Raw genomic sequence first — 16,090 nt, forward strand, 5'->3', positions numbered from 1 at the left:
ATTGCATGAGATTTGTGTGCATATTTGTCTTGATGTTTGAGTTGTAGCCGAATATGTGAATGAAGTCTTTATAATATTGCCAGAGTTTGCGAGTGCTACATAATTGAGTTACATTTATTATTACATATTGCACAACACAGCATTCAATGCCATTACATTAGGCAGGGTCCAACATTAGAATTAGACTCGCACAACCCTCTCTATATTCCTTTCACAACTAGTTATCGACACCTATGACGGTTTCAATTTGGTCAGTCTTTCCCAGGAGGAGAATAACAACATCAACACATAATATAGGATAGCTCTTACACAAGAACGTATCAAGTTCCAACAAGTAGAAGGCCAGTACCATGGATAAAGTAGTTGAAAGAAGAGACTGATTATGTGTCTAGGATATTTCCCAACCTGCAAAACAATACGAAACAATTTCGCACTTCTTGAGTATCAAATTTGTAAAGTTAACAAGGGTTCATTGTTTGTTGTCTTTATAATATATCAGTTCTCTCTTCCATTTTTCACACATTCAGCTCATATAGCCTCACTTCCATGAACTAATTCAATCATTAAAATGGTGAGAGTATATCCAGATACTTAATGAAAAGAGTGTTATATTCAAAACTGCAATTAAGAGTAGAAACACATGGCTATTGTAGCTATCATAGTAAACATGTGAAATATAGTGGCTTACAGGGAAAAGAAAGTCTAAAGCATCCCATGCTGCATGACGAACATCTCTTGTCGGGTACATGGGACCACCAGGGGATGTGAAACTATATAAGCATGTTTTTAATCTTCTACTTGTTGCTACTCTTATTTCTAGGCCTGTACAGATATTAGTCAGATATCCAAAAATCAATGTGTGCGCGCTAGAGAGAGAAGGTAGATGAGACAATACCTTGAAGAACTTTTACACGAGATAAGTAATGAAGAAGAACCGGTTCTACCTTCAATTCCTGAAGCTGGCAACAGAATGAAGAATAACAGATTAGATAAAGCAAGACTGAAAATAGGAAAAAAATTTATGATAATGAAGACAACAATCAAACGTCTTTTATCTCATGATCTTTTTACATACCTGATTAGCTAGTTCACTGACAAATATGTCTGGTGCACCACCAACTAAAATGGCATTTGGAAAATCTGGAAATTGCTTCAAAAATATTTCAAGTCGATCATCTGCAAAGAGGGAAGAGGGCAGTTCTTAGAAGTACAATCGAATTGGAAGACTGGTATGTATCTAAGTTCAAACAATACAAAAATAAATGGATTTACCTGTGTCATAGAAAAATAGGAATCTTGAGAGAAGAAGAAAAAGGTCTCTTTGAGCCTGTCAAGAAATTTTTAACAGCAGAAGTTATTTATGAAGTATTATAACTTAATGGTTAAAAAGATAAGATCAAGGTTTGGGACGCCTACAAGGAATTACATAATAACAGAGAAAACAAATGCTATACCTGTGGGGAGATCGTCTTTAATCTCTCTGGACGGAAAGCAACTTCTTCAAGAAGATACTACAAAAATCAAAAGAAGGAAGCGTATTAGATAACAACTAATCGTATATTATGAACCAAATGACATGTTATTTAGTTTCTTAGGTAAAAAATCTCACAATAAAGAGACTTGAGAAGCGCCTTGCATTCGTATGAACGTCAGTCCTGCAAGTACGAATTACAAATTCCATGATAAGGAAATTTCACTTAGAAACATCTTCTTAAGAATAAATCATATACATATGCACACACATGGATACACATAATTACAATTTTTTAGAAATTATAAGTGTGATCCTTTCTCCTGAAACTTCACATGTGAGACATCCAGGGCATAATACCTTCTTTATTAAATGTACAAATATTATTTCCCTCTTTTGTCCATTTATCCATTCCAAGTGCTAGAAAACCAAATGCACGTCCCTACGGGATTGTTACCTAAGAAACAACAAATTTGGCAATTGAAAGATTTTATGCGGCATCCACTGGCTGTTCAAAGTTATATTTTCTTCGTACAGCCACCATGCAGGACAACCAGCAAGAAATGTATGGGTTGATACAATAAATGGCAACAATCCACAAGAAAAGTAAGTTCCAGACTTCTCTAATCATGTTCCTTTCTTTTACATGGAATTGAATATAACCAGCTTGTGTTCCACACGAAAGTAAGATTGTAGTACTAAAAAGAGTGAGGATTGGTTGATACGAAAACAGCATACTTAACAGTTTTTGGTAATTACCCCACCGACCTTTTCTCTATAAAGAAGCTTATGGGACTAAATTTCTCATACAAGTAAAGGGCAAGATTTTTACCAGAAGACATTTTTAGCACCTTGGACTAGAGCAGATGAGTAACGCAGTATGACATCAAGATTATCAAACCGAACCTCAAACATCTGCAAATGAGGAGCATAGCTATAAATATCGGTGAAACTGAAAAATGGAAATATTTGATGATCAAGTTAGCTTCAACAAATAATTAGAAGTTATGAAGTCACTTATTATTGGAAGCTGATCTAGGAATTTAGGAAGATAATTACCATATGAACGGACATTACCTCTATCCAAATCTATATCTGATTTTCACTCACATATAAATGAACTTCTAAATTATACTACTATAAAACCTCTCCCCAGCCTCACTGCGGGATTTCCAGAGAACTAACCCCAACATAGATACACCCCGATACATCTAAACACTACAAAAAAGGAAAGGACAATCAGGAGTTAAATTCATACCCTCTTGTAGAACAAAAGGCAAAATATATTAGATGCAAATGACTGGCTCCAGAGTTGTACTATGAGATCAATTATCGAATCTCCACTCTTCGGCGTGCTTACAAAATAATCAGCGAGGACATCGTAGAAGCAGTATGCACGACCATATCTATCTTCTGCACCATAAACTACACCTTCCTCTTCAAAAATAATCTCTGTTCCAACCAACAGAAAATAATAAGCATCACTAAACAAACATGAATTATAAGCATTATTCAGCTACCTAAGGACTAAAAAAGCATTTTAAACCAGATGAACTTTGAAATTGTATTATAGGCATAACTGATGCAGGTATACATCTAAAATTTCTACAATATTTTCTCCACGAATAGCATTTCAAAATTTCCCTAGATCATGTGTAGAGCTATAATTGAAGCTGACTCCGTCTATTTCCCACCCTAACTCCGAAAAATACAATTCACCTATAGGCTATAGAGAGCTACTTCATGAAATTACTCCGATCAATTAGACAAATAACAAATGCGAGATATACCTTTAGCGCGATCATCCACCTCCAAAGCTATGTCGGCGAACAACTCCTGCAGCAAGTTCCGGCTCTGCGATGCCGAAGCTAAAGCCTGAAGAATAAGCACCACGCACTTTATCACGATGACTGAATTAACTACCGATTAGCGAACGAGAAAAACAGAAGATCGAGAGAGAGAAAAACAGAAGATCGAGAGAGAGAAAAATTCAGTCGATGTGTGAGTCGACTACATACGCGTTGGAGCTTCTTCTCAATTTGTAGAGCGACGGCACCGAGATAAGCAGCTGCGCGAGGAGTCAACGCCGACGACATTCTGATCGGAATCTTCAAACTCGCCGATCATACGAAAATTTTAACACCTCTCGCTCTCTCTCTCGCTCGAGTAATGCAATTGATCACACAGTGATACACCGACGGGAAGCTTTATGGAATCGAAGCATTTGGCGTGTGAGAGTTGGAGAGATTGCTTCGATGAGTCAGCTATGAAATTCATATGCACACACCTGTAAAGATCTTGGCGTGCTTTACAATCATTATTTATAGTGTCAAATCGATGCAGTTGATTCAAATTAAATTACTTAAATATCTCCAAATCAATACTCTATCTATCCAAAAACAAAATAATTTCATTTAGTATAAGGTTTTAAGAAAGAGAAAATGAGATTATTTTCAGTGATAAATTGAGGTCAACCTGTTTTACAAATTAATATACTATATTGGCAAAATTAGTAATTATCCAGCAATTTAAAAATTATTTTACCAAATCATTAATTTCACATAAATGCTTGGAGTAGCCTTTTTGTCAAATTACAACATTTTAGTTGACAAGAACATAAATATCTCGCAATAATCAACAAAAATTAAAAACCACATTGCTAGTTGAGTGACTTGAGTCACAACTATGTAAAATATTTGTACTAGTAGCATACTCCGTATTAAGCACGTTGAGTAGGTGAGGATTGCTGCTAAAGATTTTTTTTTTAAAAAAATGGAAGTTGACAGCTTGACTTTACGTTCCGACAAGGCTATTCAATTCCAATGAATTTAAAAAGCAAGCAGTAACAAAAACATGGCAAATTTATAACTACACAATTTTAATTTCGTGCGACTATCTATAACCAATTCTTTTTCCGACTCAACATTTGAAGAAATACAAGAAGAAACCTTTATTGACAAATTCACTAATTTGATCCAATTATTTCTACATAAATGATCTAATTGTGGTAATAGTTTTTTAACATTGTTTTTTTTATCACTATATATGATCGTCCTGCCTTCCTCATGAAATTAAAATAAACAAAATTGGGATCTGTAATAATTTTTTAAATGGGCTAAAAATCTAAATCTAATAAGCTCATTTTTTTTATAACAAAATGGTAGACGAATAAAACTAAGGTAATTTTTAGTCTATTACTTGCCCAATAATAGCTCTAAAGCATATTATTACAAACGATATTAAATTTGCTGCTCAAATTGTTGGGGGTGTGACCTAATTTTAAGCACAATGAACAAACAATCTTCCCCAATTTGCTAAAAGCACAAGTATCTAATATAGACTAATCAATGAGATGAAAATGTTACATGATAATAATAGAAAATAACAACACCTATATTTTTATGTGGAAAGTTTTTTTTAATGTAAAGAGATAAAAACCACGAGACACACAGGTCTACCAAATTCGATATTACCAAGAGAGAATACATCCAAGAAGTTTACAATGATATCTAGTCCGTAACAACACAACGAATACACTAGATAATCAACACAACTGAAAAATAGATGAAATAAACATCTCAAGAAGCAACAACCACGTTCAAACATTAATAACTGAAGATCTAGCCATTCAAATTTGATTTCCTACGGTTAAAATAAAGTTTGACGAATCTTCTACTTCCAATTAAATTTTCAAAACGATCAGACAACGTTTGGACTTCCGATCATGAAGCTTCCTACAATAAAAGTGAATTTTTATAAGTTCTACGTTGACCTATTTAAATTGTCAAATGAGACTTATTTTATTTGAATTTTTTTCCCGCTAGTTGGGCGGTGTAGCCTAACACAACTTTCAATAAAATTCAATAGCACGGTCATGTCATCTTAGTAGTAAAAAAAATAAAGAGTGAACTACATAAACGGTACCTGATCTTTCACTTTCGCACGTAAATGATACCTGATCTTTATTTTATATCGTTTTTGGTACCCAGTGACAAAAATAACCCTAGGTACCAAATATGTGATTTTTTTTCATTGAGGATATTTTTAGAAATTTCAATTAAATAGTACCAAATATGTGATTATTTTTTCTTCCCTTCTCATTTCTCCTTTTCTTCTTTAATTTATTCTTCTTTATTTTTTCTTTATTTTCTTCTTTCTTTTTAGTATTTTATCTTCCTATCTTTTTTTCTTTTTTCTCCTTAGTTTATGTTTCTTCTTCCTTCTTCTTTTTTAGTGTTTTATATATACATCTAATTGCATTCATAATATTAAAAAAATATACCTAATTAAATTAATTATTTAAAGTAATTAAATCAATTGAATATTTTTTTATTAAATTATTTTATACCCATTTTAAGGTTGAAACACCTAACCAAAAATATTCAACCTTTTATATCATTATGAATACAATTCACAATGTTAAATTTTTATTAAGGCAATATTGATTAGTTACAAATTTAATGTACAATAATAACAATAATAATAATAATAATAATAATAATTGTTATTATTATATAATATTATGTGATTCATAATTTAAATAATAAATTATTAATTACTATCCGTTTTTAGTATTATAATAATAATTAAATATAATTATATTTAAATATATTTGAATGATATTAAAAATAAATTAATTATTAATTTATAACATTAAAATAATAATATTAATATTGATTAATAATAATTGTATAAAGAATTAGGAGAATGAGAGAAGATATTATGATATCAATTTTGGTACTAATTTTATGCATACCCTCCGTAACATAAATGTGAAAATATATTTGTTTAAAGGGCATTTTGGGAAGAAAATTACATCAGGTACAAAAAATGTGATTTATAGGTACCAAAAACGATATAAAATAAAGATCAGGTACCATTTACGTGCGAAAGTGAAAGATCAGGTACCGTTTATGTAGTTCACTCAAAAATAAAAGATCAGATATTATGGAGAAATGGAGATTGGAGGGTATATCCCTAATTGTTAGTTCAACATACCAGAAAATATAGTGTATAAAAGGCAATAAAATAATCAATATTTTCATTCAACCAAACAAACTTATTATTCATTTGTGTAAGATATCAACTTTACCTTTATCATTACCAACGATTTTGCTTCGTGGTCGAAAATATCCAACTTATAACATCAATTTTGCTTGGTGGGTCGAGATTGACAGACTTATTAATTTATCGACACTTTCAAGTTGAATATTAACATTGATATATCAGTATTGTTTTGAAAATAGCATATTATCAAGCAACACATAACTAACCAATCACTAACTACTAATTATACCAAATCTTTTTAATCAAAATTTACAGTTAGTAAAGGGCGATGGCACAACATTTCATAGAAATGGATTCCGGGCTTTTAGGGCACACACAACACTACCGGAAAAGGGCCACCTGAGGCAGCCCTCCGACTCAAAACGCGAGCAGATTACCACAGATAAACAATAACAGATAACCTGAACCGAAATCAATAACCCCAAACCAAGAATACTCAGTCTGTTACCAAGTGTTTGATAACTTTACACTCATGGCAACATAAACCGAGAGTTGTTACAAGAAAAACTCGGACAAATACTTTTTTTCCTTCTGAAATGCAGAAAACCAATCCAATAGATGTCATCCATCCCACGAAATCCAGAAATAAACTCCACACAGAAAAACAGATCAAAAATCACAGCTTCTTCTAGATAAAGACATGGCTAACAGAATATAAGCTTCGACCAGGAAAGGTATTATAGCTTTAGCCAGCACCATAGTTCCACAAACTATTAACATTCTGTAGAGCAAAGCATAGAGCTAGTATCATACTCCACTGCTACTCTAGAAGCCTTTAATTTGCGCGGCTTTTGAAGACATCCAGACCCATCTCAGTTGGGTCAGTTGCTTGCAGCTCAATCTGGATCCCATCTAGCTCCCTCTTGAACCTGTCCTTTGAGCTCGCGTAGATCATCTTGCTCCTAACTTTTGCAGTGTCGGGGGACCTTATAAGCACATGTAAAAGGCACACATAATTACAAAAGGACATTTAAACAGATATGGAGATGGAGATTCATTATGTTCAACAGAAAGGTAAATTACCAGGCGATGAAGAATATCCTGCTCTTTGGGACATTCTCTTCGGTGAAATAGTCAAAGTCATAAATTGCATATCTGCACTCGTCAGCAGGAAGGTGTCCAGTAAAGTCATCATAAGTTTTGTCTGGTTCTCCAAGCTTCTCCACGATAACCTGCTTCTCTTCGATCTTGAAAACTATGAAACGGTGTGATCGCTTGGTTTTCAACTCCATAAACTTCAGCTTGCACTCGTCATGCACAGCAATTCCAGATGCTGAATTGGCCTGTAAGCACAAAGGAAGTAAGATATTGGAACAGTTAGAGCATCAATATTTAGTGGGCCGCAAAACCCATCTCATTATTCACTCAAAACAATCAATATCATGGATCTCTCTGTTAGAGAGAGAGAGAATGGGGCTTGCAGCAACACTCTCCTTTAAAAAGCTTTCAAGAAATCATGTATTTACAAACAATGTTGAGGATATATGTTAGAACATGAAACTATTGGAAGCTTTAGGTCTCAATCAAAGCCAAAGTCTACCCCCCAGACTTGCCAATAGGACCAGGTAGTCATTTAGTTGACCTTTTCCATACAAAAAAAACTTAGTAAAACTGCATAGAGTAATATGATTAAAATATTATAGATAGTGAGAGACAGGAGGAGAGAGATGGAGGCAGTGGAGGAGGAAAGTCATTTTAAACTATCCATGCAGAAGAGAAAGGAAGAAAAGAACACTCGTGAAGAAAAGCTTGCTTATAAGAACCATTAGTGGATAGCTGGCCAATAATTATGTTTAAATGGAACGTCAAAATGTCAATAACCCTACATGTATGTTGTCCTATTCATAATACACAAGGAGTATAATGTTAATAACCAAACCATTATGAAGATTGGAGAGCTGGAGGACTTGGAGGCTAGTACAGCTAGCTCAATCAAGGGAACCCAAAAGCAAATGTCAACAAAAATAAGAGTTTTCATGATATATTAAAAGATAAAAGGGTGTGTGTGTGTTACTATTCTTATTTGTTATGCAACATGGTTATCAAACATCGTAGACTGAAATATGATCCTAATGGTACGAAATAAAAGTGAACTATTTTTATGGAACTAACCAAAATAGAAAGAGTCTCCATTTTTATGGGACGGAGGGAGTAGTAATTACAATTACGAAAGGAGACGTGATTTGACGGCATCACATAAACAATCCAAAAGAACTCAAACATTAACCTATGGAGTTCACTGATAATGGGACTTCTACTGGGGACTGGAGGGAGTAGTAGTTTGCAAATTGAAAAGTGTATAGTATAGTTATAGCTACAATTCAGCTCAACGACCTACCAATAATCATCAGTCAAAACACAAATTATCTACATACATAACAGCTAACTTAACCCAATCACAAATATGAAAATATAATCCATCCTCTCCCCAATAAACATAGGCATGACCATTACTTATTAGCCACATATAACCAAATCTCAGCGATCATCAAACAAGCCAATAAGCTAGATAAAAATCAATTTGACCAAAAATATGTCACAGTTACGATCTAATATAAACAATACAAGATCGGCGTAAAATAAAGTCTTCATCATGCAAAATTAAAGCCAATTCATATAATGTAACACCAAATCAGATCTAACGATCCATACGAGAAAAGCGGGAGAAAAGCAGGAGAAAGAAAAAATAAATCAGAATTCAGCTGGCAGCTGAACTAGAGTTCTGAATTCGGTAACAGCGCCTTAAAGATCGGAACTAAAACACCAAAAATGATTGAGATCGCAGCCGCAAAACAGTAACAGAAGTACATAAAAAGGATATAATTGTAATGAGACAGGAAGCAGAGAAATCATTACCATGGTAGCGAGGGATGATCGGAGAAGATCGAGGGCGAAATTTAGAGAGAGAAATTTTAGGGCTGCGAAAGAAAAGGGGTGGATGGAGATGAGACCAGAAATGAATATGTTCACAGACAACAATATTCCACAGAAAATAAATAAATTATGCTTTTTGAAGAGCGGAATAATCTGAATTGTCGAAATTACCCTTCATAATTTATTTACATTACGTTTGATTATTCTCTCAAAGCTTGTTCTTATTCCGATGCCTTTTTTTTTATCAGAAATTATTTCGTTTTATCAATTCATGGTGTTGGGGTTTAGTATCTATTGAATATATTGTTAGAAATAATGGGATATGTTAGCTTCTGAGCTTGAATCTACAATTAAGAACGAGAGAAAATTAGATTTTTGTGAGAGAAAGTGAATCTTGTTATTCCAATATCAGTGAGAGTGATTACAAAAATTGGGGAAAAAGAATAAGAGCAATCGACTAAAAGAATAGGAAAAACTGAGTCTGATCTGACGGCTCAGATCTAATCTTAGCATCAAAACTAATCCAACGGCTACTGCTTGTCACAGCTAAAGAACAAGTCATTCTTCTCTTAATTCTTCCTCTTTGACTTGAGCTGCTGATTCAGCTCTCATTTCTGCTCAGCAATGACAATCATCTAACAAATCTCCACCTTGATTGATCACTTGCTGTCTGAACTTAGTTTGCAAAGATTGATCAGATTCATACAAACTTCAAGCTTCCCTTTCTGCAGCGGTTTTGTCAACATATCAGCAGGGTTCTCTGATGTATGAACCTTAAACACCTTTACTTCCCCCTCTTCTATCTTTTCTCTGATAAAATGCATCCGCACGTCAATGTGCTTACTTCTCTCGTGATAAACCTGGTGTTTTGCCAAACATAGAGCACTGCTATTATCACATCCAATAGCTACAGTGTCTTGCTGTACACCAAAGTCATTCAGAATTCCCTTCAACCAAGCACTTTCTTTTACAGCAGCTGTTAGTGCCATGAATTCTGCTTCAGTCGTTGATAATGCCACAACACTCTGAAGGCTAGATCTCCAGCTGATGACTGATCCATAAAGGGTGAAAATATAGCCTGATTGAGATCTGCGATTATCTACATTTCCTGCAAAATCTGAATCAGAGAAACCTTTTAATGGATCTCCCTCATATCCTTCGCTGCCTCTAAACAAAATTCCAACATCAGCAGCTCCCTTTAAGTACTTTAGCAACCATTTTAGTGCAGACCAATGTTCTCTTCCATGATTCATCATGAACCTGCTAGTTACAGACACAACTTGAGCAATATCCGGGCGTGTGCTAATCATAGCATACATCACACTCCCAATTATGTTAGCATAGGGAATGTTTTGCATCTCCTGTTCCTCTGCAGTATTCTTGGGACTCTGCTGAACAGACAACTTGTAGTGCTGCCCCATTGGTACTCCTACTTCCTTTACATTATTCATCTTGAACTTATCAAGAACTCTTGACACATAATCTGATTGTGACAGCCAAATACTTCCTTTATCTCTATCTCTGATTATTGCCATGCCAAGAATTCTTCTTGCTGGCCCCAGATCCTTCATATCAAAAGCCACCCCAAGATCATCTTTAACTTTCTGTACAACTTTCTTGCAAGTCCCAGCAATCAACATATCGTCTACATAGAGTAGAAGGTATGCTACAGGAGCTCCACCTTCACTCTTAATATAGACACACTCATCAAATTTGGATCTCACAAAACCATTATGTAACATGTGCATATCAAACTTTCTATGCCATTGCCTACTTGCCTGCTTGAGTCCATACAAACTTCTTTTTAACAGACATACTTTATTCTCCTGTCCAGCTTTGATAAAACCTTCGGGTTGGGACATGTATATTGTCTCTTCCAAGTCACCATGTAAAAATGCAGTTTTTACATCTAATTGCTCGAGTTCCCAGTTCCTTTCAGCCACTATGGCTAGCAATATTCGAATGGATGTGTGCTTAACAACCGGTGAGAAAACCTCATTGAAGTCTACACCCTTTTCTTGAGTGAAACCTCTAGCCACTAGTCTGGCCTTAAACCTGACTTTATCTGCTTCCCCACCTTCAATTTTCTTCTTGAATATCCACTTACAAGTGACAACTCTTCTTCCTGGAACTCTTTCAACCAGAACCCAAGTTCCATTTTTCAATAGAGATTCTATCTCCTCTATCATAGCCCTCATCCACTTATCACTTTCCTTAGACTGCATAGCTTCCTTGTATGAAGAAGGCTCTGCATAATCCACATCTTCAGCTACAAATAGAGCAAAGTATAGCATCTCACTGTCAGAATACTTTGAGTAGGGTTTCACAACTCTCCTGACCCTGTCTCTTGCAAGCATATAGTCACTGAGATCCTCTGATGCATCATGCTGAGCCTCCTGCAAACCAGTAGATTCACTAGCACTAACTTCCTGATGTTCCACTTCTTGTTCCTGAGGCTCCACCTCAACTCCAGAAGTAACATTTTCTTTCACAGAAACATCAGCCTTGGTCTTGAATGGCAGTTTATTCTCCCAAAAAATCACATCTCTGCTAATGATGATCTTTGCATTTCCTGGCTCAATGCACCACAATCTATACCCTTTCACTCCTGATTGATAGCCTAGCATGACACATTTCAAGGCTCGAGCTTCCAGTTTTCCTTGCTTAATGTGTGCAAAAGCTTTACATCCAAAAATCTTCAACTTTGAGTAATCTGCATGACTCCCATACCATAGAAAATCAGGGGTCTTTCCACCTATACTTGAAGATGGACATTTATTGAGTAGCTTTACCGCTGTGGCTGCTGCTTCGGCCCAAAATCTTTTCTCCATACCAGCAGCCAATAGCATACATCTAACCCTTTCAACTATCGTTCGGTTTGCTCTCTCAGCCACCCCATTTTGTTGGGGATTAAGTGGAACCGTTCGATGTCTCTTTATCCCTTTGGTCTTACAGAAAACATCAAACTCTCTTGACAGAAATTCAAGGCCATTATCCGTTCTCAAACAACCCAACGCACACCTTTTTTCCCTCTCAACTTCAGAGCACCATTCCTGAAACTTACTAAAAGCCTCTGATTTTTCTTTAAGAATGTATAACCACATTTTTCTAGAGAAATCGTCTACCACAGTCATGTAGTACTTCCCCCCTCCAATAGATTTTTCTTGAGCTGGTCCCCACAAATCAGTATGGGCATAATCTAAAGGTTTTGAGGAAGTGTGCTTACCTTTGGGATAGGGCAATTTCTTGGCTTTTCCAAGAACACACTCCTCGCAAGGAGACTGATCATCTGCGCCCACTCCTCGCAGCACTCCCATCTTCACTAGTTCCTTAACACTGCCAGCAGCTGGGTGGCCCAAACGTGCATGCCAGGCTTTGAAGCTATCATCAGTCACAGAGAGTATCTCACTGAAATTCTTCTTTTCAATAGAAGCCTTCATATAATACAAACTCCCATTCCTCTCAGCCTGCAATAATGCCTTGCCTCCCCTACTGACAACCATTTTTCCATCTACAAAAATAATCATACACCCTTTCTTCTCAAGCACACCCAATGAGATCAAATTCCTCTTCACCTCAGGAATGTATCTTACTTCATTGAATAGTCTCACACTCCCATCATTCAATCTCATCCTCACTGTGCCAATCCCTCGAACAGAGCAAACCTGATTGTTTCCAAGAATCACAGAACCATTTGTCTCAGCAATCTCCTCAAACCAACTCAGAGTTGAGGTCATATGGAAACTAGCCCCTGAATCCATGACCCAGAGTCCACAATCAATTCTTTCCATGACATTTAAAGCAAGAGACTCTTCACTCTCTTCACCACATTCAGTTGTATTAACAGCCTTTCCACCATCAGCGGCCTGCTTCCGCTTCCACGCGAAGCAATCTTTCTTGATGAGATGCCCCGGCTTCTTGCACCAGTGGCAAGACCGAGTTTCCTTCATTTCGGAGCTAGAGAGCTTTGAACCATCAGGCTTTTTCTTAAATTTCTTGAACTTCTTGACATTAAGACTCTCGGCCTGTTGATCCAAGCCTCTAACTGCTCCCTTTTGCATCTCCTTTGCCATCAAAGCAGCATGAACTTCGGAGTAGGTAATCGGCTTATCTCTCCCATAGATGATGGCGTCACTCAGCTGGTCATACGAGCTCGGCAATGCATTTAGGGCTAGAATGGATTTGTCTTCATCTATGATTTTGACATCAACAGATCCAAGATCATCTATGATCTTGTTAAAATCCTCCAATTGCTCAATGATGGATTTATCCGCAGCAAAACTATACGCATACAACCTCTTCTTCAGGTAGAGTCTGTTGGCTAGCGATTTCGCCAAGTATACTTCATCCAATTTCTTTAAAATCCCAGCCGCGGTGGTCTCTTCTTGAACTTCCCTCAAAACTTTGTCGCCGAGACATAAGATGACCGCACTATGCCCCTTCATCTGCATCTCATCAAGCTTCGCTTGTGCTTTCTCATCAAGCGCCGCTTCTTTCCCCTTTTCATTTTGAGTCAAGACCGCAGCAAGCCCTTGTTGAATGAGAACTGCACGCATTTTCATCTTCCACAGGCCGTAGTCATTTTTGCCCGTGAATTTCTCAGCTTCCAATTGCGATGTCATGATGAACGCTGCAAATATTTGATCGTAGATTCGATTCCCACCGGACGGCGCCAATTGTTAGCTTCTGAGCTTGAATCTACAATCAAGAACGAGAGAGAACTAGATTTTTGTGAGATAAAGTGAATCTTGTTATTCCAATATCAGTGAGAGTGATTACAAAAATTGGGGAAAAAGAATAAGAGCAATCGACTAAAAGAATAGGAAAAACTGAGTTTGATCTGACGGCTCAGATCTAATCATAGCATCAAAACTAATCCAACGGCTACTGCTTGTCACAGCTAAAGAACAAGTCATTCTTCTCTTAATTCTTCCTCTTTGACTTGAGCTGCTGATTCAGCTCTCATTTCTGCTCAGCAATGACAATCATCTAACAGGATAAAATTCCCAAGCCGTTACAGGTGGTACTCTAACTATTACAATCGAAGGAAGATAATAACAATAAGTGGAATGAAAATTACAACGGAATTAATAAAACAAACCGAACTATAAGTCGAGTCGAGGGAAGCCCTCTTTCCGCAAGACAAATTACGCCTCGGCTAGTGCTCACGGAATGGCGTATTGCCCCCAAAGATAAGACGACTTCCTCCTAGCGTGTAGAAGCACCTCAAACCCGCTAGGCACCGGCGAACTTGATGGAGTTCCGAGGATCGAGCTATACAATGCTCCTATGATGCACACTATGGTGTAGAGAACTTGAGAGAAGAGAGAATGTTTTTTGTTGGTGTGTTCTCATCTCTCAAATCCACACCTATTTATAGGATAGGAGTGGTCACACGAGAGGTCTCGGCATTAAGGCACCTCATAAACATATTGGAGGTTACAACATATGAAAGGCCAAAGGTCTTAAGGAAATGAAAGGATTAGACCTCTCACATTTCCACATGTTTTTCTTACAATCCCCCACATTGGTTAGAGCGCTGCAAGCTCAAACCAACACTAGACACAAATGCATGTATGCAGACTCTTTGCTCAATCCTCGGGAAACAATATTGCATTTGGAATAGTAGCTTGGGGCTTTGAACTTTCCATAGTCAACACTATCGGGCATACCGGCGGCCTGGTGGACATGATGCCTTGAACCATTCCTCCTTGGTGTATACCGAGACAATAATATTGACACAATACTATTTACAAACTCATCAGTTCTCACGTTTGTGTCCTTTACTGGCCATGGAACACCACTTTGGATTCATAAGTGATTCACACGTTGAAGCGGCCCACACTTCTTCACTTACATAGGTGATTCTTTTCCAGGTATCCTGCAATACCCACCTCCTCGAGGCTTCTAAGAATCATTAAAAGTCAAAACTTAGCCTCTTACCACATGCAGGTTACAACACTCAATGCTTTCAAAAGAATGGGCGAAGATAAAATATCTTCTGAGTGTTACAACTAGAGTCATATAGCTTTGTTTTCCCATTGAACCAAGCCCATGGGATCTCCAATCGTATGGTTGGGTTACCACTATAATCATCTTTTAAAATGTAGTTTTCAGTCTCATTCCTTTTAGCAATTTATGCATTTGATCACGGTTTAAACTTTTCGTTAACGGATCCGCTAAGTTATCAAATGACCTTACATAGCCAACTGCGATAACACCACTTGTGATCAACTGCCTCACGGTATTATGTCGCCGACGAATATGTCGAGACTTACCATTGTATAGGCCACTATGTGCTTTCCCTATAGCCGCTTGGCTATCACAGTGTATCACTACTGTCGGCACTGGCTTCTTCCAACATGGAATATCTTCTAGGAAGTTTCTAAGCCACTCAGCTTCTAGGAATATTCTTCTTGAGCTACAGGCTCACCCGTGTGCTTACTCAAATGCACGTTGGGTTCCAATGGAGTCTTAGCTGGCTCACAGTCAAAGGAGTGAAACTTTTTAAGCACTTTCTCAATGTAATGAGATTGTGTCAAAGCTATTCCCTCAGGATTCCTTTTAATCTTGATTCCGAGAATCACATCAGCTAGACCCATATCTTTCATGTCAAAATTTCTATTCAACATATTTTTGGTCTCGTTGATAATGGCACTATTGCTGCCCATAATCAAC

The 16,090-nt window shown here is 36.8% G+C and overlaps 2 protein-coding genes across 2 annotated transcripts; both read right to left on the reverse strand.

Moving 5' to 3' along the window:
* Positions 1-56: 56 nt before the first annotated feature.
* On the reverse strand, positions 57-3,767 carry LOC125211912 (uncharacterized). The gene is made up of 11 exons (XM_048111874.2): positions 3,490-3,767; positions 3,262-3,346; positions 2,730-2,923; positions 2,304-2,386; positions 1,610-1,655; positions 1,455-1,511; positions 1,273-1,327; positions 1,076-1,176; positions 896-959; positions 689-822; positions 57-405 (listed from the first exon to the last, which is right to left on the reverse strand). The coding sequence occupies exons 1-11, from the start codon at positions 3,565-3,567 to the stop codon at positions 232-234; spliced, it is 1,071 nt and encodes a 356-aa protein (XP_047967831.1). The 5' UTR covers positions 3,568-3,767; the 3' UTR covers positions 57-231.
* A 3,168-nt stretch (positions 3,768-6,935) lies between these two features.
* On the reverse strand, positions 6,936-9,526 carry LOC125214633 (actin-depolymerizing factor 3-like). The gene is made up of 3 exons (XM_048115737.2): positions 9,395-9,526; positions 7,562-7,821; positions 6,936-7,464 (listed from the first exon to the last, which is right to left on the reverse strand). Exons 1-3 carry the CDS (start codon positions 9,395-9,397, stop codon positions 7,314-7,316), a joined length of 414 nt encoding a protein of 137 aa, XP_047971694.1. The 5' UTR covers positions 9,398-9,526; the 3' UTR covers positions 6,936-7,313.
* Between the last annotated feature and the right edge of the window lie 6,564 nt (positions 9,527-16,090).

This window comes from Salvia hispanica, chromosome 3 (assembly GCF_029641045.1).
Source record: "Salvia hispanica isolate PSC_SH4W2 chromosome 3, Shi_PSC_v1, whole genome shotgun sequence".
NCBI classification, from domain to species: domain Eukaryota; kingdom Viridiplantae; phylum Streptophyta; class Magnoliopsida; order Lamiales; family Lamiaceae; genus Salvia; species Salvia hispanica.